Raw genomic sequence first — 21341 nt, 5'->3', positions numbered from 1 at the left:
TGCTTGTCCGCTTCTAATAGTGCCATTCAATGTTTCTATTTCCATCTGTGCAACTTTATGGGACATACATTTGCATGCTCTTCTAGCAAAGGTATATATACACACACACATGGGCTGCAGTGAGTTACTCACCACAAACACAGGATCCACAGACATCTCGGCGTGAGTTACAGATTTCTTGAAGTATGGTTGTGTCAGCCCTGTCACGAGTATTACAAGAGTTACATACTCAACAACAAGTATTGAAGGAAATGTTACAGAACCAACGAAATGCAGACGTGGTACGAACGTTACCCAAGAAGCACAAAGCTGAAGAGCGAGGTCCTACCAGCATCGGAGAATCGATCGAGGGTAGGTAAGATATAATATAATCTAGGCTTTTCATTGTAATCAACACTCTGATGGCTTCTATTAAGATGGGTATATTTTGCTTTACAAGTGAGCACGCCATTGAGTCAGCCAGGCAGTTGATCAGTCAGTCATACATACCTGAATCATATTCACTTCCGGTGATTACAGGCTTCTCTCGTACTGGCTGCGACTTAGCTTCCGCGATCAGGGCGCGGACTGGAGTTACAGGCCTTAAACAAACACAAACAAGATGTCTTTCATGAAAATTGTAAGTAACTAGACTGTCTGATGGTGAGAAGGGGAGATAATTTTTTAAGTAATGAAAACATGCGAGGAATGCTGAACTCCGCTCATTGGTTTCGACGGAAAGGGAGACAACCTGACACATGAGGAGCCAACTTATTGACACATGGGTGAGTGAAAAAAAAAAAGAACGAAAAGCTCGGAAGATCGCTCAACGTAGAGTTGTTGGTAGAAAGAAGGGGAAAGAGAGGAGTGACTTCAATGCCCCATAACCTATAAGTGGTTCACTGTGTCTAGGGTAAAGCAGATTAAAGGCGTGGCTCCTCCATAACCTTTATCTTCTCTAATGAAACGTGAGCCCATGCTTGGTAGACAAGGAAAATCACACATACGCACGCATGCATGCACATTACACACGCACACTCACCCATACAAGCAAACATCACACAGGCATGCACACACAGACAAACGCACGCCCACACACAGTGACTAGTGCAGTCACGCACACGCACACACACAACCTCCTTCTCCTGTTGCAGCAGCGCAGGCACAGGACGATGAGCAGGACGAGCAAAGCCAGCGCGAGGACGCAGCAGACTGTGACCACAACGATTCCCTCCGTCGTCTTGATCCACGGTGTACTCGTCTCTGCGTACTCCACCACCGCCTCAACACCAAAGTAGTCCCAACCTGAGCCTGTGTTACATAGACACGTACATCCATATTAACAACGAGCCCCTGTTATGTGTGGAACTTCAGCACCAACGGTCTTAGTTTATCCACTTTTTCAGTGTCTCTCTAGTTACTGAAAAATCTATGCTGTATCTAAAGTAAATATGAAACCTATGATACTAAACTTTACTGTCTTTTAAGACCGAAGCCTGAGGTCTACAACATTCAGACCTCACCAGAAACGGCTGAGGAGGGGGTTCCCGTGGAGTCGGAGGCAAAGATGGACACAAGCTGAGCGCTGCTCACAAAGGCTTTAGTCTGACCAGTGTTGGCATTCGAGTTCGTGGTGTTGTCCTTCGTAGCATATACCAGCACGTCCACAGGCCTGTGAGATCACAGAAAATACCTTTACTGCGCATGCTCTTACTGTTCACCTTTCATCCTGATCTGAAGGGACAAGGCCCTGAACCACGAATGTGCCAATAAATTCATCTACTTAATGGCTGGTCTACTGGAAGGCGATTATTTTAAAGTCTGGTCAACACCTTAAATGTCTGGTAGGGTGAATTTTTTTTTTCATAATGACTACATAAACTCAAAGCAAGATGCTATTTGAGGACAGTTGAGGGAATAGTAGAGGCAGCTCACTGATCAGCCAACAGGCGCCGTCGCCCTGTGGATGATGGGGAGGAGGCTGTGCCCTCGCGCTCCTCGATGCACCACAGGCGGACCATGGCGTTGGGGAACTGGTCTCGGACCAGCGTCTGCACGTTGGACAAGAAGGTGGACTGTTGAGCCAAGAAGCTGCTGCGACTGATGGACAAGCTGAACCTGCACAAAAAGAAACAGATCAACGAATCACATCCACTCTTACAAACAACCATGCACCAAGACTCACATGCAGGCGCATACACACAGAGAAATAGGTAGAACAGGGGGAAAGAAAAAAAAAACTAGAAAAAAAGGTAAAAAAAAAGTTTGGGTCAAACAAAAGAAATATGAAAAAATAAATAATAAGAAAGAAAAAAGAAAGATAGGGTTGATTCCAACCTGATGGCAACATTATCTGGAATGAAGGTGTCGACTCTCACGGTGGCATGCGTCGCCGCGATCTGTAGGGGGGATCCTGAGTCTCGACACTGTACCTCCAGCAGATAGCGGGTGTTGGAGGTGGCGATGGAGCTTAGCTCCACAGAACCTAATGAAACACATTTTTTCTAGAGAGTATTCTAGATAAACTTCCAGAGGCTCTTAGGCGTAATTGGATGAGACATGACAGTAAGGTGCAGTCCCCAACCCATACCACGTGACCAGCAGAAATATGGAGATAAAGAAAACAAAAGCGATTGCTGAGAGTTTTCACAACTGTCGGATCTGGTATATATATATAAATAATAAAAAAAAGCCATATTGTTTTTGTCATTTGCAAAAGTAATTGACCTTAAAGACATAGTAGTGTACAAAAATGTTTTCTAGTGACTAAGTAAAACTAAGCTCCTGACATTATTTCACATCTGGGTTATGTATATTTATTATTTTCAAAATCATATAAATTAGCTTTTATTCTGTTTGAAAGGCTGTGAATATGTATGTCAGTATTATGTATCACCATTCTTGTATATATACTACTGACATGCCTTAAAGCTTCAGTAAATTTTGTGAAATTTTCCAGTAATTAATTTTCCTTTGCAGTATTCCTCAGTGTAATCATGTCTGCGAATCTGTTTTATAAAAGTTTTTTTCTTCTTTAATCACGAGAAATGATTTGGTTTGATTGAGTAGGTAAGTATCTTGCAACAGATCTTCCGAACAACGTACCTCGATCTTTCTCTGATTGGAAGACGAAGAGAAGAAGAAACAGAAGAAGAGGCAAATAAAAAAAAAAAAGAAGAGAAAGAAGGAAAGAATGAAAGAAAGCAGCAACTGAACCCTTATCATGAATGCTGTTTCCTTTCCTTTCGTCTCTGATAACTTACACGCAGTACCGTCGATAGAGAACAGCGAGCCGTAGCCGTTGGAGGAGAAGTAGCAGAGAGTCTGCGCGTTGACCCCGGAGTCGGCATCGGTGCAGGTCAAGGTGGCAATGGCGCTGCTGCACTGACCTGCGTAGGCCACCTCGGTGTTGATGAAAGTCGATGCAAACACCGGGGCGTTGTCGTTTTTGTCGACCACGTTAACGGTGACTGTGGTGGTGTCGGAAAAAGTCGGGGAACCACCGTCAGCAGCCACGACAACAAAAACAAAGCTGTGGTCGGTCTCGTAGTCGATGTTACTCTTGACTGATATTTCTCCACTGGTACCGTTGATCTAAGGGCAGAAAATACATAAACAAAATATCACCGAGTTCTAATTTAAGTGGTTCAATTCTGCACAAGAATGTTTACCTCTTCTTCGCCCATTTTTTTGTTGTTGGTAAAATCCACGTAGCAGCTTTCCAGAAGGGAAACTGATTTATCAAAGGAGATAAAAGCGAAGAAGGTTTCAGCTGCCTGCACGATGGACCACTTACATTCACTCTGGTAGTTTATCTTAACCACATCATTTGCTGAAACCTACCTGAAGGTATTTACTCGCCCTGAAGTCCCTCGTTGTGCTGGTGTCGATGGAGTAGGTGATGTCAGCATTTACACCGATGTCAGCATCAGTGGCCGAGATGGTAAGGACAGAAGTCATCACAGCCGAGTTCTCCGCCACGGAAACGTTGTAACTGCCTGCAGCGATGACCGGCGGGTTGTCGTTGACGTCCGTGATGGTAATGCTGACGTTGACGTCGGCGAAACGTTGGGGACTACCCTGGTCATAGACCCGGCACCGGACGAGGTAGCTGGCCTGCGTCTCGCGGTCCAGTGTGCTGACTGCGGTCGTGATCCTCCCGTAGGCTGCGTTCAGCGAGAAGTAGGAGCTGCCTCCTGTCCAGAAAGTAACGAAGGAGAAGAGGAGGTTGGCGTTCTGGCCCTCGTCTGCGTCGGTGGCTGTCAGGCGCCCGATGGTCACGCCGGTGTTCGAGTTCTCGGCCACGGAGAAAGAATACGGCAGCCCAGAGAAGATCGGGTCGTTGTCGTTGACGTCGCTGATGGTAAGGGTGACCGTCGTGGACGACGATCGTGCAGCGGTTGGTGAGTTGTCGCTAACCGTGATTTTCAGGTGATACAGAGATGTGGTTTCACGATCGAGCGGTTTCGCTATCTGTAGCATACCCGTGGAAGAAATCATCTTGAAGTCGCTGTTGGTGTTGCCGCTGGTGATAGTGTAGGTCAACCTTGTGGCACAGAAAACACAAAATGTTACTAAAGATAAAAACATATCCTCTTTCAAAATGGAACTAGGGCTGTAACATTATCTGTGCAAGTGGTTCCGGTCACCACATCTCACAGCCTGATACCAGCCACTTACCTGGCGTTATCTCCCGCATCGGCGTCAGTGGCGAGGACCGTGACGACGATGGTGTTGACAGCTGTGTCCTCGGACACTGTCCGGTCGTAGGTGCCGCTGATGACAGGGGTGTTGTCGTTGACGTCAACCAGCGAAACTGTAACTGTCGATGTAACGGTGTTTTGGTGCGGGTCGGTGCCCTGGTCTGTGGCAGTCACCAGCAGAATGAAGCTGACAGAATGGAAGAAGGATAAATAAGAACATTTTCGATTCCACTACTTTGCTAAATTTTCTTATGCTCTAGAAATTTACTTTTGTGTGTGTGTGTGGGGGGGGGGGGGTTGGGGGCAGGAGCAGCTACTTTTATCTTAAAAAATATAAGTACTAGAACCAACCTTAATATTTATACAAAGAAATGTTTAATATCTCTTCGAAAACTAAACACTGGTTAACCTTGGAGTAGTCTCCCTGTCGAGAGCAGCCACCGTGGTGATGTCCCCTGTATTGGGGTTCACCTGGAAGTGGGTGCTGCTGAGTCCGAACACCACCACGTTGTTGTTGTTGGCGCTGGAGTCGGCGTCTGTGGCAGCAACAGCTGCAACCCGAGTTCCGATCGTTGCATCCTCCGCCACGGTGACCGTGAAGTCGTCAGGAACTACCACCGGCGAGTTGTCGTTGAGGTCCACGATGGTGATGCGCACGAGACAGGTAGAGGAGAGAGGTGTGGCGCCGGCGTCGACAGCTTTGACGACGAGGTACCTGACATGAAGGCTCTCGTAGTCGATGATTCCACTGGTGGTTATTATGCCTGTCGTGGAGTCTATAGTGAAGGAGCTTGGACCGTTGAACCCTGGAAAGTTGGGGTAGACAGGATTTATGAACATCGTGCCTTCAGACCAAATTAATTTCCACCCATACGAAGAAAAAAAATTAATTTAAAAAATAAGCAGAAAGAAAATTCGATGATCAACTTTATCTACTTTTCGAAAGAAGAGTGTCTGCCTTTACTCAAGTAAGACTTGCCTGTAATGGAGTAGGATACCTGACCGTTGGTACCCGAGTCCAGGTCTGTGGCTGTTACAGTTAAGACTGTTGTACCCAAACTGACGTTCTCGTTGAGGGTCGAGGTGTATGTATTGCGGGTGAACTGCGGGGTGTTGTCGTTTTCATCCAGAAGGGTGATCGTCAGCTGTGCTGTGCTTGTCAGACCTCCACCATCCCTCGCTTCAACAGTCAAGGTGTAAGCCTGCAGACACGTGACTATCTTGTGAACAGCCAGGTATAACAGAAGCCTTCTCTCTCTCTCACACACACACACGCACACACAAGGTGTGTGACGTCACTGTGGTCTCCATACGAACTCTCACCTGAGGATGGGTGTCGTAGTCCAGTGTGGACAGCACCAGAACCTTCCCGTTAGTAGACCCGATGTAGAAAGAGTTGGGAGTGGTGTCCCCTGAAATGATAGAATAAGTGACTGTGCCGTCGTTGTTGCCGCCTGTGTCGCTGTCGGAGGCGCTGGCGGTGTAGATGAGAGTGCCGATGGGCGTTGCTTCGGAGATGCTGAGGGTGACTGAGGTGTCGGTCAGGAGCGGGGCCTGTTCGTTTACCGGGCCTACTGTGACTACGACCATCGCCTGCAACCACACCCTGGATTGAGACAACCACCAGACTTTCCCGTGCACCGACTCAAACGAATGAACGAAAGAATGTAATAAGGAGCTAAGAAAGAAAGGAAAGAAAGAAATGATGGAAGGAACAGAAAAACTAACAAAGGCAAAAAAAAAAAAAAAGCAGACGAAAAAACACATAACAGGACAAAGGAGCAAACCAACGAACAAACTAACATCAAGGACAGTTCATTCACTGGGACACGTGACTGATGCCCTCACCTGGGCTGTCAGTGTCGGGGTACCCTGGTCCGCTGCCCGCAGAATAAGCTCGTAGGATGTAGTCGTCTCGTAGTCCAGGTTGGCATTCAGTATGACGTGACTTCCGCTGATCGAAAATGCATTTCCGGTGTTTCCGGACACGATCGTAACAGTGAGGGCGGTGTTTGTGCCTGAATGATCAACAGATCATGAGGTCTAAACAGCAAGTAACCACCTGTACGGAATATCCTCCACATGTTTTATCACAGTAATGCATATTCATCAAAGGTCCTGAGACAGAGTCAACCCAGCTTTCATACATGGCACAGTTGTAATTGTTTCGTCTTCATTTAAACAGTTTTAAAATTAATTCCTGTAGGTAGCTGAACCGAAGATGGATTGTTCAATGTAATAACTTTAAAAGAAAGAATATTTTGTATCAGTTGTGGTATCTTTCTCTCTCACACACACACGCACTTAACACAAGGCTACCTGCGTCGTCATCGCTGACTGTAACCGTGGCAACGGTTCCTCCAGTGGGGGCCGTCTCCAGCACTGTGACCGAGTACAGGGTAGGGTTGAACACGGGGTAGTTGTCGTTGACGTCCAAGATGGTGATCCCGACGGTAGTCACCCCTGATCTTAAGGTTGGTGACCCCGTGAATTCATCTTCAGCTTTGATCTTTGAAAAAAAAAAGCATGTTCTGAGCTTGGAAACGAACCTTTTTGCAATGAAGGGAAGACTTTATTCCCTCAAATCTGCTTGATCGGCTAAAGAGAGAAAGATGAGATGAAGGGAGGAGAGAAGCATATTTTGGACATTGTGCTGTTTATGTCATCATAAACATTTGGAATGCGACATCTGATCATTACGGCTTTATCAGTGATCATGGGAGGTCAAACAGTTGATGTATTATGCCAGGTTTTATTGTCTACATTTAATAACATTGTCTACAAAACGTTACATTGTATATATATGCTAGTTGGTACTGTCTATGCCAAATGAACAATATTTTTAACAACACTTTTCTCACTGAGAGTGAGTAGGACGCAGTGGTTTCGCGATCCAGAGCTTTTGCCACCTTGATACCACCGGAGGCTGAGTCAATGGCAAAGTGACCCAAAGAGTTCCCAGAAATTATGCTGTAGCGAACAGTTCCTGGAAAACAACATCGATCTTGTGTTATGAAAAAAATTAGCTTTAAATACCAGAGATAATTTGAGATATAATGCCAAGCACAAACCCGGAGATGTATATTTTCTTTTAGCTGAATGAATTCGCTGGCGTAGAGCTCTACTTTAGATGGTTACAAATAAATCTTTAAAACAAGAAAAACATCTGGACAAAACAATTTTTGGCAATAGTAGTTGTTACCACAAAGGACAGATTATACCTTGCAGTAGCCCTACATCACCATCCGTGGCTGTGACAGTGAGGATGACGGTTCCTACAGACGTGGATTCTGACACGTCCGTGTTGCCATAGCCCGAGGCTGGGAAGGTGGGGGAAAACTCGTTCGTGGGTTGGACGGCGACACTGACAGGAACGGTGGTCGTTCGTGCAGACGGGGTGGACTGGTCGCTGACCTCCACCCGCAGCGCGTAGGCCTTCAGGGTCTCGTAGTCCAGTGCGGTCGCCACGGTGATCGCCCCCGACGAGGCGCCGATGGCGAAGGCCGTGCCGGTGTTTCCGGAAGTCAGAAGGGTGTACGCCAGAGTGACCCCAGCATCGGCATCCGAACAGGTCAGCGCCACGACGGTGGTGGAGACCGCGACGTCTTCGTTGACGGAGGCGACGTAGGAAGCAGGACTGCACACCGGGTCGTTGTCGTTGACATCAGTGATGGTGATGACGATGGAGGTGGTGCTGCTGCGAGAGCCTGCTCCGCTGCCATCAGCCACTTTCAGGGTCAGGGAATACGATGAGGTGGTCTCGCGATCCAGCGATCCCAGAACCTACCGCAGGAACACAATGGGCAGATAAGTCGGATAAGTTTACAAGACCACCCTGCGTAACACCTTGGATAAACGGGGTGTGGTCAACAGTCCCACGGTTTTGGCTGGGAGGTGAAGAGAAATTAGTGGGAGGGTCCTTAGGCTGGTGGTTTCTGGTTCCATTTCGATAGAGAAGATCTCCGTTATGATGCTTTTCCCAGGCTTTAAATGGAGTTTTCTCCCATGTTCACCAATTAATAGATACGTGATTTATTAGGAAAAGTCAGGAGCCACTAGCAGAGGACTGGGATCGACATTTTACATGTCATCCCACGAAGATCCAACTACGGGTACCTTTACAATTTAATTTGTTTACTAAACAAACTATAAATAAATAATGTTTGCAGCAAAATCTTGGGTCTTAAGCTCTACATCCATCGTGTCCATCCCTGCATTCATCCCTCGAACATGCCAGATTAAAAACCTGGCAACGCACCTGGATGACACCCGTGGCGGAGTCGATGGTGAACTTGCCGGCTGCGTTTCCACTGGTGATGCTGTATGTCAAGACGTTGTCAGTAACGTCCGCATCGCTGGCGTCCACGTCCTGCACGGTGTAGCCCGCGGGGGAGTCTTCGGACACGGAGGCTGTGTAGGGTGTGGTGGGGGCGAATGCTGGGTCAAATTCGTTGATGTCCGTCACCGTAACCTTTCACGTAAAGCAAATTATTGATGCTCCTCGCTGTAACCCGGCTTTACGGAAGCCAGGGTAAGTTTGTGAAGCTTATGAATGATCTCTCGTGCTAAATCATGGGTAGGGATAAGGAAAGGAACCATAACTGTGTCTATGACATTTACTATTATTATTTATGATCATGACAATTACAGCGCGAAATAGCAAATTCAATGTCAAAATAACTGCTCACAGTATTTCATTATTATAGCAAAGGAGCATTGAGAATACAACAATCCTTACTTGGACGGTCGTGGTGGCCGTGTAGGTGCCGTCTGACGCTGTGACGGTGAGTGTGTGCGCCTGCGCAGTCTCGCAGTCGAGGGCCGAGAGCAAAGACACGACGCCCGTCGAGGGGTTCACGGCGAATTTTGTGTCTGTCAGGGAGTAGGTCACAACCTGAAACAGAAATTACCCTCGAAAAATCTTCTCTGTGTTTGTGTGTCTCAATTGTGTTTTGAGATAACATTAGCTCCGGCAATGAAATAGAAATTGCAAGCAGCACCTGGTCGGGTCTGGAGAAAGACTGAAGGCACAGACAGTGACTCAGAGTACAGTCTGTGTCAGGTAGACAAAAGTGTTAACATACGTGGCAAAACTACGACTTAACCAAATAAAATTTTAAATTTCATAATTTTTATATACTCGCGAATGATCTTATAAAAATTCAAATGGCTATTGGCTTAAAAAAAGGCTCCCCATCACTGGACCACAAATATCAATAAGCATAAAAGAATAAAAAGAAAGGAATATGGATGCTTTCAGTGGATTTGTAAAAAAAAGAAGGGAAGAGAAAAACAAACTTTGAGGGAATAGCGAGATGTGACATAAAGACAACAAAGACGAAATATAATGAAAACGATGTTAAAAGAGAGTACATAAAGGGAGTGACGAGATGTGTTTTCTGTACCGTTGTTTACATGCAAACGTGGTTAAATAAACAGATGAACGGAGAGATGATGAAAGAACGATGGAAAAAAGAAGAGGGCATCTCACAGGTGTGTCTGCATCAGGACAGGACACCGTGACGACTACGGCCGTGGCAGGGTCGGCGTTCTCGGGCAAGGTGGCGGTGTACACCGACGCCACGCATATGGGGCCGTTGTCGTTGACGTCTGACACGGAGATGGAGACGGTGGTGGTGGCGGACAGGGGCACGGCTCCTCGGTCTGTAGCGCTGACCACCAGAGTATAGCTCGTCGTCGTCTCGTAGTCCAAGGCACCAGCGACGGTGACAACACCAGTAGTAGCGTCGACAGCAAATTTTCCAGCAATGGATGCAGAAACAAGACTGTAGGTAATGGCGGCTGCAATGTTGTTCCGGAAAAATCGAAATCAGTTTAACATAGGATGTTGAAATTAAAAATTAAACAGAGACAACACAACAAATACAACAAATACACGGTAATACATCAAATACATCACATGACATGTTCCGCTGATGTAGGGTCCTGACCTTTACTAGTGCTGCCTCACTTTAATTGCAGTCAATGATTTTAAAACTTATCTACTGCGGGAAAAAAACCGTTTGTAAGAGCTAGGTACCGTTGGAGCCAGCATCCTGGTCAGTCGCAGACACAGTGCCCACCGTGTAGCCCACAGGGCGGTTTTCAGCAACTGCTAGTGTGTAGGGGCTGGATGTAAATACTGGCCGGTTGTCGTTGACATCTTAACAGAAGGAAACGAACTTCACCGAAAGAAACTATATAATCCTAAACCGAAATCTTAAACCAACATAAAACTAAAATACTAATGGAATCCTTAAATAACAAATATAAATAAAATACAAATATAAAAAATATAAATGTAAAAAACTATAAATACAAATAAAAATATAAATAAATAACAAAACAGAGCGTTCATGTTGAGGAGTTGGTCTTCTCATTTTTTTCTATCCATTTATTCTAATTAAACTACAGTGATCATCATCATCATCATCGACGTTGTCGTCGTTGTTATTATTATTATTATTATTATTATTATTATTATTATTAACCTGTTATATCCACATTAACCGTGACTGTTGTGGTCAGCTTGCCACTAGTAGCCCTGTCGGCAACCTCTATCGTCAGTATGTACGACGATGTCGTCTCTCGGTCTAACGAGGCTGCTGACACCGTCACGGCTCCCGAGGCGCCGACTGCAAAGTGTCCTGCAGAGTTGCCCCCCGTGATGGTGTACGTCAGGGCGTTGTTGAGGTTCGACGGGTCAAGATCCCCATCGGAGCAGGTCAGGGTTGTGACGGCAGCGCCCACCGCGGAGTCTTCGGGAACGGCCGCGGAATAGTACGCATTAGTACAGGCCGGAGTGACGTCATTCACGTCCGTGACGTCGATGGTGAGTGAGTAGGTGCCGGTCTTGGCGCTGGGGTTGGTGGTGCCGCCGTCGACAGCTTCGATCCGCAGGACGTACGACTGGGTTGTCTCCCTGTCGAGGCTGGCCACTAGAGTCACTTTCCCTGACGCCGACTCGATGGCGAACTTGCCCGAAGCCCCAGCGGTGATGCTGTAGGTTAGTTGGCCGTCCGGACCACTATCGGCGTCTGTCGCTGTGATGGTGGCCACGGAAAACCCCACAGCTGCGTTCTCGGCAATTGATATCGTCGACGAAGCCGGCGAGAAAGTGGGCGTGGCTTCGTTGCGAGGGTTGACGGTGATGGTGACCACGGCCTGCGCAGACCGGCCTCCTCCGTCGTTTGCTGCGACGACCAGATTGAACACCCGCACTGCTTCGTAGTCCAGGCCGGTGTTATCGTCGATGACGACGTGACCTGCCGCGGCATCCACCCGGAAGACGCTTCCCGTGTTACCCGAGGCGATGGAGTACGAAACAGTTCCCCCAGCTGCCAGGACGTCTCGGTCGGTGGCTGTTACGGTCACCACCGTCGTGCCGGCGCTGGTGTTCTCGTCGACGCTGGCGACGTACACGCTTGGGGCAAAGATGGGGTCGTTGTCGTTGGCGTCCGTCACGGTGATGCTGATGGCCACGCAGACACTTCGCCGCGCATCCACGGTGTTGGAATCGGTGGCGCAGACGTCAACAGAGTAAGAATGCGTAGTTTCGTAATCTAGCCGCGCCTTTAACGTGATGTCACCGGTGAGGGCGCTCACCTCCAGGTACGTTGTACTTGACAGGGAGTACGTCATGGTGTCGGAACCATCGCTGTCGGAGGCGGTAACGCTAAGGACGGTGGCGCCGAGCGCCTCGTTTTCAGCAATGTTGGCAGAGAAAGGCGTCGAGGAGAATGCCGGGTCGAATTCGTTCACGTCCGACACCGTCACCACCACCAGCACCGATGTCGATCGCGGCGGGGATCCCCCGTCTGCCACCACCACCACGACCTCGTGTGAAGTCGCAACCTCGTAGTTCAACTGCGACACGCTGACCACCCCCGCGCTGCTAACGGAAAAGCTGCCAGCGCCCCCACCTGCAACCCCGTCCACACTATGGATGGTGTAGGTCAATGCTGCGTTGCTGCCGGCATCAGCATCCGTGCAGGTCAAGGTCGTGATCGTACCCGTGTAGTCCTCCCGCTTCTGGACCGAGACGACACTCAGTGTGCATAGGGCCGTATTGTCGTTGACGTCGCCAATGGTGATACTGACGGTGGCCGTGGCGCTACGCTGAGGGCTGCCCTGGTCGTAGGCGATAACGTCGAAGGTGTAAGCGGTGGGCGTGGTTTCGTGGTCGAGGGCGGCTTTGACGGAGATCCAGCCGTCCGCGGAAAGCAGAAACTTGGTGTGTGATGTCATGGAGTACGTCACTACTCCGCCACTTCCGCTGTCTGCATCCGTTGCCGACACCTTGAGAGTCGTGTCAGAAAACAATGAATGTATCAATGTGAAGGTTACATAAGTAAATCTTCAGTAATAAAGTAGAAACTTGGTTCCGTTCTCTACTCCCTTTTCCCTATTTTGTCCACCACTCCTTCCTCACGGCCCGATGACTTGTCAACGTCAACCCACCTCTCCTCTGTAAACCTTTATCTCCCCTGTCACCTGCCTCTCACCCATCATACTGGCCTCTCATTTCTTCCCTCACTCCCCGTCCTCGTCTCTCACCTGCACGAGTTCCGTGCCCACTGCCGTGTTCTCTGCTACAGTGTAGCTGTAAGTTGATGACGTAAACACGGGGTCGTACTGGTTCACCGCGGTCACGGTCACCGTCACCAGACACGTGGCGCTGAGAGCACCGCTGGCTCCGTTGCGGTCCTTGGCTGTCACGGTCAGAATGTAGCTGCTGAGCGAGGCCGCGTTGAGCTGCGTGGTGGTTGTGATGACCCCGGTGCTGGAGCCGATGGTGAAGTGGCCGTTGGTGTTCCCAGCTGAAATTGCGAATAAGTTAGTGTCAAGAGATGCATTTTTTCTGAGTATTGACACACGCTTTAACTACCCGGGGAGAGTGAAAGTTGCTCACCCGTGATGGAATAGACGACGACGCCGTTGTTGTTGGTTGCAGGATCGTCCGCATCGCTGGCCGACACGGTCACGACTGTCGCTGGTGAAGAAGCCGTCTCGGAGACTGCGGCTCTGAGAAAGATGTTTACAGCTGCTGCTAGCATAGCATATTTCAATTTTTTTCAATATTACAATTTTTTAAAATAGCAAATTTCTTTAATATTCTTCCTCTTTGTTGGTCAGTATATTCATAAATTTCATCCTTTCTTTTTTGTGTGGTGGTTAGTCGTGAGTCTTTATAAGAGTCTTAGACTGAAGAGATATTATCAATCGAGAAAAGAAAAACATAACTCTTTTATGAGGAGCAGAGCATATTTAAAGATAAAGAAATTAAAGTAGGGAAAAGATATTAGTCAGTGAAAGAAAAAGGAATCACATAAAAGGAAAAATAAAAATATTCAACAAAATGCCCAAATAAGAAAAAAAAAAAATTGAAGATAAGCAGCGAAGGAAAAAATGACATGAAATGGGTGACATTTTTTTTTAGATATTTGCTTACGTGTACAGCGCCGAAGCAAACACTGGGGGGTTGTCGTTGACGTCGTTGACAATGATGCTGACAGTCGCCGTGACGGTTGTGGCGACGTCGTGGGCGGTTACCAGCAAGGTGTACGTCGCCACCAGCTCCCGGTCCAGCGACGAAGACAGGACGATGGCTCCCGACGAGGAGACGATGGCGAATGTCGAAGACGAGGAGACGAAGCCGTAGGTCACCACGCCGTCCGCCGTGCTGCTGGAGTCGCCGTCCGTGGCTGTCACCGTTATTACCGTGCCTCCCACCGAGAAGCTCTCGCTGACGGAGGTCGTGTAGGTTGCTGCAAACCACACAAAAAACTTACATGTCGATTAAGGTTGAGGGTGACATTTCGGTGGTTGGTTAACCTAACATTAGTAGCAGCTGGAAAACATGTAACACCACGGCATCTGTATAATTAAATGTAAAACGACTCGGGTTTCGAACCTGCATGCCTCTCAGTTCGGACGCCAGCGCTCTAACCACTTGAATACAACACAAACGCAAACACACTGAAATGCATACATACTCTGCGAGAATACTGGGTCAAACTCGTTGACAGGTCCAACAGACACAGATCCGACCACGTATGCGGAGTGGACGCCGTCCGAGACCTGGATGGTGACGTCATATTTGGTCGTGCCGACGTCATAATCCAGCTGCGCACTCAGGGTCAGTGCATTTGACGTCATTGCGAAGAGTGACGCGTCGCCGCTGGCCAGACTGTAGGTCAGAGTCGTGGCTGTGACGTCGCCATCCGTGCAGGTCAGCGTCAGGATGGTGGAGCCTGTGGCTGTGGCCTCGCTGACCGTCCTGGCGAAAGTGCTAACGGTGCAGGACGGCGTGACGTCATTAACGTCGGTGACGGTGACCGTTAGGGTGGCTGTTGCCGAGTTGGCGCCGCCTTTTTCCAGAGCCTGAACCACCAGGATGTAGGAGGCAGTCGTCTCGGCGTCCAGCGCCGCCCTCGTGGTGACCAGTCCCGTGGACGAGTCGATGTTGAACTGCCCGTTGGGGTCGCCGGACAGGATGGAGTACTGCGGGTTGCCGTAAGAGTTCGTGGCGCCGTCCGGGTCCGTGGCCACCAGCTGCGCCACCGAGGTTCCGATGGCCACGTTCTCCGCCTTGGTGGCGGTGTATGGTCCGCCGAAGACGGGTGGCCCTTCGTTGACGTTCTGTACTATGATGTTCACGATGACGGTGGTAGAAAGGGATGGCGTGCCGGAGTCGGCGACGACCACCGACAGGACGTGCAAGGGAGACGACTCGTAGTCCACTGCGGCTGAATAACGAATAAAATATCAAGCCAGGAAAAAACTTGTACAGGATCGCTTATGCACAGAATTTTTAGGTGCTCAGCTTGGTTTCATCTATCTTCTTTGAGGTAATAATTGGAAAATGAAGGAAATATTTTCTCTCGCTAACATTTTTTCTCACCTTCTCTCTTTTTGTCTCTTCCTCGGAAAAATAAAATTAAAAAAAAGTAGAGACCACAGACAACTGAAGGAAAGACGCTATGTGTTTATAGCGGAAGAATGATGAGGTTCTCACCATTTTGTTCGATCCTTCCATTGACAACACTGAACATTGACCCCGGGCTCTGATTCAGCGTGTAGGTCAAGGACGTTCCGTCTTCTGTATCCGAACAGCCAAGGGAATTGATGACGACAGAGGGGAATGTTGCTGTGGTGAAAGTAAAATGTGTAAGTTAGAACATCAGTAAACATGAAAATCCAAACCAAAACTAACATAAAAGGCTGTTAAACATTATCGCTATTTTTAGTTCATCTTACAACTCACAAACAGACTCGAGGACTGTGGTCGACCAGCTCGACTGCGAGCAGACTGGGGCGTTGTCGTTGACATCGGAAACGGCCACTGTCACCGATCCTGTGCCCTGCGCAAAGAAAAACAACATTTTGTTGGTAATGCTGGGTTTTGCTTTGAGCGGTTGTTTTTTTTTTTAAGTTCAGAGGTAATCTGTTTTCTCCAACACCACCACCAACACGAAGAGACCCAAGTGAAAATGAACTCACCACAAGCCCACCGCCATCAGTCGCTGTGACAGTCACCACATACTGCTTCGAACCCACCGGAAGTGTATCGTAATCTAGTGGAGCGAGCAGCCTGATGGTTCCTGACGACCTGTCGATCGAGAACAGCGAGCTTCCGCTCTGTGTTACTGAAAAAAAACAAGTCAGGAAGTTGCTCAAAGTAAGACACCACGCCTTTACCGAAAATGAGAAAAAGTTTTTAATTATAAAAAAAAAAAAAAAGAGCTACCAACCGGCAGTGATGGCGTACTGTGTGATGGCGTGAGGCGCGAGGTCAGAGTCCGTGGCTGTGTACGTTGTCACGACGTAACCCGCAGCCTCGCTTTCGCTGACCGTAACCGTTGGAGACGAGGTGAAGGTCGGAGTAGCTTCGTTGACGGGAGAGATGTTGACATTGACAGTTAGTGTCTGAACGTTGGTGCCGTCAGTCACCGAGACCTGGAGAACGTATGACTTGGTGCCAGAGTCGTAGTCCACAGCTGAAAGGGCAAGTCCAGCCAGCACGTGCAATTAAAACTGAACTGTTTATATGTGTATGTGTGTGGCTAATGAAATTTTGCAATTCAACTCCAAAAAATTTTAATTAATTCTGAAATGTTACTCTTGGACAGAGAATGCGAAAGACATGCTAATAAAATTTAAATAAACAAACAGAAATAGAAACCAGACTGATTTTTTTTTTTTTTTTTTTTTTTTGTTGAAAAAATGTTTGGTTTCTTAATGTGACTAAAGCAGTTTTTAAAAATTGTGGTTTCTATTTTTTTGGTATGTATTAAAGTTATAGGTACTCAGAGAATGAATAAAAATTTAGGAGGATTATTTATTTCTCTTACTGTTGGCAAGGGTTATCTGCCCACTGGAACTGCTGATAGCAAACTTTGAGTCCGTGTTACCGGAAACCAGGGTGTAAGTCAGTGTGTTGCCATCAGCATCCGAACAAGATGGACTTGCCACCTGAAATTCAATTTTCAATATAATCGTATGCAATTTTTTTTTTTAGGAAAGAGATAGTAAATAATAAAAGGTTCCATTATTTGCACAAGGGAAAAGACACAGATCTGTGCCCTTCCTCCAAATTAATTCCTCCTTATTAATATTTTTCATCGGTTCAGGTGATGATGATTATGACGACGACGAGGAGGAGTAAGAACAGGATTTCCAATTGTTTTGGTTTTGGAGTTCCCCCTAAAATCGCTAGTTACATTAGCTCACATAAGTATCAAAACGTGAAAATATCTGTTGGTGTTTTTAGTGTTGCTCATTAATTTAGTTATTAATTACCACATCCACTGTAAACTGCTTGACTAAAAGTAATAAAACATTGCTTTATTTCTTGTAGAAAAATAACAAGTGACACGCTACTTTTACTGCAGACAATGCAAATCTTTCTGGTTATAAGATACAAAATGGTTGTCGAACTTTAGAACAGAACACATTACTCGTACTGCTAAGCACGATATGTTGCTCTTCCTCTCTATTAAAAAAAATCCTCTTACTCTAGATTCTTACAATATCCTCGGCTCTAGGATGTGTCCCACTACTCATTCAGCTATGCTCTTACTCGAGATGAGGACACCTTGCTTATTATTTGATAAGTAACCCTTCTTTTACTCTGGAGCACAACACACTGCCTTTACTGCAGAAAAATCAAGAGCGTGAAGAGCTACTCACTACAGTAGTTGTTGTGGCGCTTTCTGGTAAGGTCGCTGTAATCAGGGTGGAGGTGCAGACAGGGGAGTTGTCGTTGGCGTTGCTGATGGCGATGGAGATGGTGGTGGAGGCAGAACGACGGGTCGAGCCTCCGTCCGTTGCCGTGACGACCAAGTTGTAGCTGATCGTGCCTCCTTCGTAGTCCAAGGTTGACAAGGTTCGAATTTCTCCATTCGACAGTATCGTAAACGCATTGCCTGTGTTTCCACCTGCGCAATGGTATAAGAGAGTGGGAATCTTGTCAAAGGAACCGGAACCTCGACACAGATTTTGAGCTAAACATCAATACCTGACAAGATCTTTTTGGACGATCAAAAAGTAGCACTGAAACATTTTGGTCTTTGTGGAGTGAGGTGTGAATGATCTTACTTGTCTTGGTGTTTTTGGTTTTTTTTTTTGTCCTAAACCCTTTGAAAGTTCAGGTACTCATTCAAAAAGTGAGGCCAGCATGCACATAACCAAAATTAAGTACTCACCTGTGATAGACAAGGTGACAACACCGTCCGACCCAATATCTTGGTCTGTTGCAGACACTACAGTGACGAGGGTGCCCGGAGGATCTGCTTCAGATACCTGGACGACAAGATATTTAGAGCAAAGGTTGCATTTTCACCAAAAACAGTACTGGGTTCTGTTTACCATAAAGCCTGCAATATCTGGATTTGTGACACTTATATCACCAAAAGATAATGCACCAAGTGTCAGCTGGGACATCATGGTCGTCATCGTCATCAGCAGTAGTTAATAAAAAGTTTTTATCAATCTACAAACATCTTCGTTGTTAGCGATAACATTGAATCCTACACCACCACCCTCAACAGCAAAAAATTAATTATCGACAGACCAAGATGTCGACGTTAGGAACAAGATTTTTAAAAATCTAACAACAAACATCTTACCGTGACGGTTCCAGAAGGAACTGTAACAAATTGTGGGTCGAAGTCGTTGGTGGCGAAGACCGACACCGTCACAGTCGCTGTGCCAGTTCTGATGGGGGTGCCGCCATCCGTGACGAGAATGCGGACCAAGGAGTAGGCGTAGCCGTGGTTTTCCAGGTCGATGGCTGTTGCCAGCTTGAAGAGTCCCGCCGATGAAGAGTCAAACTCAAATGTCCCTGTCGTTTGACAAACTGCTGTATACACTTCTGTATGAAAGTTTGAGGAGCACTCTCTCGAGCTATTAAAAATCTACTCATCACAACTTTCAAAATTGCCTATTCATTGATAAAGTTATCAATGAAAGAACGATAATTATAAAATATTTCTGAGTGCCCCTCACACATCCATAATTCTAGTTATACGAACTTTAAAAATCCAAAGACCCAAAGAAAATAATTATTGACCCATTTTAGTACATTTCAAATAGAAGTGTGTTTACATTTTTAAAAACTTATTTTCTTTAAAACAAAAGAAGAGAACTGAGGACTGTTGATACCTGCAGGGTTTCCAACAAGTACAGAGCCGACGCTGTAAGTGAAGACCGGGGACTGGTCAAGGTCCGTCGCCGATACCTACACAGAAAGTGGGAAACAAACTTCTCTCAGCAAGATTGTTTATTTTACGCCGACAAACAACCTGCAAGTGCATGGATCCATTGGCTGTCAATCTCACTGTTTACATCACTGATGTGAAAGTACTGGACACACCCTGTGCGCTGTCACAGAATTTTGTGAAACCATCACGCAATCATCTTACCTCTCAAAATGCCATGAATAATGGAACATTATATAATGGACCATCAACAGACTGACAACTACCTATTTTCAGTTTGGAAATAGGACTAAAGAACTTTTTTTTAAATGTCAAGAATGCAACGTTGACTGTTTATAGTGGGATAATGTGCATTCATCTTCAATGGCTGGCCACCAGACGTGGATGAGGGTGGGATACGCGAACTCCCTTCTAAGCAGCTCACCACAAGGTCCAGCACTTACAACGACAAGAGAGGCACCAGCTGTGGCTGAAGATTCCCCCAGCGTCTTCGAGTACCCGGATGACGTAAACACCGGGTCGTTGTCGTTGACGTCAGTAATGGTGATAGTGACGCTGCTGGTGACGCTTCGAGATGGCGAGCCCTTGTCCTCGGCCTTGAGGGTGATCCTGTATGACGTCACCCCGCTGTCCCTGTCTAGGGCCTGAAGGGTGGACAGGACTCCGGACACGGCGTCCATTCGAAATATCCCAGCAACAACGTGGCTTTGGTCTGAAGAAAAGCATTGGTGATTACGATTGATTACATAAATTAAAAAGATTGAATAATATTAATGACCATAATTGACATTTTTTTCTTAATCTGAAGTCTTCATACACACACAGAATGTCACGTGTCAACTAAAAAATTTAAAAATAGAAATCAAGAAAATATCAATAAAATAGTAGAAGAGAACCATAGTCAACGACGCTTGCTTCCGAACCTTCAAGGACAACCAAACAAGTTAAATTTGATGATCTGTGGTATATGTCGATGCTACTCACCGTCTACGATATTGGTGATGGAATAACCAATAGTACCGTCACTTCCCCTGTCGTTATCGCTGGCGGTGATGGTGAAAATTGTGTCACCTACAGCCCAGTCTTCGGCGATGCTGATGTCTGCGGGAGCTGCCGTCCATGTGGGAGCATATTCGTTCACACCAGTCACCTGGAACAGGTGAAGTGGTAGTGACCGTTATAATGATGCGATGGTGGGGGTGATTATGAATGTATATACAAATGTTTGCGTGCGCTGGTTTTCGGTATAGTATTGTATGCCATGAAACCATGGACAAAGTCCATGATTTCATGATTGCATAAAGCAAATCCCAGTCGTTTTATATTGCAAACCCTCATGATTACATTATGCGAAGCTGCGTTTTTATATAACTTACATCTTCATTATTTTACTGCTTCGTTATCATCTTCCATTATGCTTTCTGAATACACAGCGTGAGGATTCGCATTTTGACTAGTTAAAATTTTTTTAAAGATTTGGAAGATGGAACATTATCGTCAGCGCCCTCGTGTCTTTCAACTATTCATAAACATCTTAGGAAGTATTTATACACTTTCAGCCACGGTGATCCCACATACTGTTTACTTAACGTGCGTACTGTGACAAGGACGGTGACTGTGCCAGTGTTCGCTGACCCGGATGTAGGGGAGTCCGCGACGTGAATGACGAGCGTGTACAGTTGGTGAGTCTCGTAGTCGATAGCCGTCGCGCCTGTCTGCAGTTGAGATGCCGACAGCTGAAACACGTTGCCGGGATCCCCGCTAGCGATGGTGTAGGCGATGGTGTTGAAGCCATTCTGGCTGAGGTCCGTGTCAGAACATGTCAGGGTAGTAAGTGAGGCACCTGCCGCAGATTTAGGTACTGTAAATTCTCAGCGAAACATTTGTAAGACAATGAGTTGATAAAAAAAAAAAAAAAAAAAACAGGAGTTATCCTTAA

The 21341-nt window shown here is 46.8% G+C and overlaps 1 protein-coding gene across 1 annotated transcript in view; it reads right to left on the bottom strand.

Annotated features, from left to right (window-relative positions):
* The window catches only part of LOC112572342 (protocadherin Fat 4-like), a 28536-nt gene that overhangs the window by 2249 nt on the left and 4946 nt on the right, over positions 1–21341 (bottom strand). The window contains exons 7-43 of the mRNA XM_025251970.1: positions 21001–21245; positions 20387–20552; positions 19846–20114; positions 19347–19422; positions 18812–19026; positions 18389–18485; positions 17874–18121; positions 17036–17156; positions 16436–16681; positions 16185–16330; positions 15949–16045; positions 15700–15831; positions 14678–15430; positions 14134–14449; positions 13594–13706; positions 13239–13501; positions 11174–12980; positions 10723–10845; positions 10174–10484; positions 9421–9576; positions 8941–9153; positions 7904–8465; positions 7544–7668; positions 7002–7191; positions 6531–6700; positions 6006–6275; positions 5662–5884; positions 5092–5488; positions 4660–4869; positions 3823–4525; positions 3243–3573; positions 2317–2464; positions 1915–2097; positions 1503–1651; positions 1116–1290; positions 490–581; positions 133–200 (exon numbers count right to left, since the gene is read on the bottom strand). Of these exons, the coding sequence (XP_025107755.1) occupies positions 133–200; positions 490–581; positions 1116–1290; positions 1503–1651; positions 1915–2097; positions 2317–2464; positions 3243–3573; positions 3823–4525; positions 4660–4869; positions 5092–5488; positions 5662–5884; positions 6006–6275; positions 6531–6700; positions 7002–7191; positions 7544–7668; positions 7904–8465; positions 8941–9153; positions 9421–9576; positions 10174–10484; positions 10723–10845; positions 11174–12980; positions 13239–13501; positions 13594–13706; positions 14134–14449; positions 14678–15430; positions 15700–15831; positions 15949–16045; positions 16185–16330; positions 16436–16681; positions 17036–17156; positions 17874–18121; positions 18389–18485; positions 18812–19026; positions 19347–19422; positions 19846–20114; positions 20387–20552; positions 21001–21245 (10109 nt within the window). The remainder of the gene's footprint in view (positions 1–132; positions 201–489; positions 582–1115; positions 1291–1502; positions 1652–1914; positions 2098–2316; positions 2465–3242; positions 3574–3822; positions 4526–4659; positions 4870–5091; positions 5489–5661; positions 5885–6005; positions 6276–6530; positions 6701–7001; positions 7192–7543; positions 7669–7903; positions 8466–8940; positions 9154–9420; positions 9577–10173; positions 10485–10722; positions 10846–11173; positions 12981–13238; positions 13502–13593; positions 13707–14133; positions 14450–14677; positions 15431–15699; positions 15832–15948; positions 16046–16184; positions 16331–16435; positions 16682–17035; positions 17157–17873; positions 18122–18388; positions 18486–18811; positions 19027–19346; positions 19423–19845; positions 20115–20386; positions 20553–21000; positions 21246–21341) is intronic.

The sequence above is a fragment of the Pomacea canaliculata genome, linkage group LG9, assembly GCF_003073045.1.
Source record: "Pomacea canaliculata isolate SZHN2017 linkage group LG9, ASM307304v1, whole genome shotgun sequence".
NCBI classification, from domain to species: domain Eukaryota; kingdom Metazoa; phylum Mollusca; class Gastropoda; order Architaenioglossa; family Ampullariidae; genus Pomacea; species Pomacea canaliculata.
This window is presented reverse-complemented; position numbering and strand designations above follow the sequence as displayed.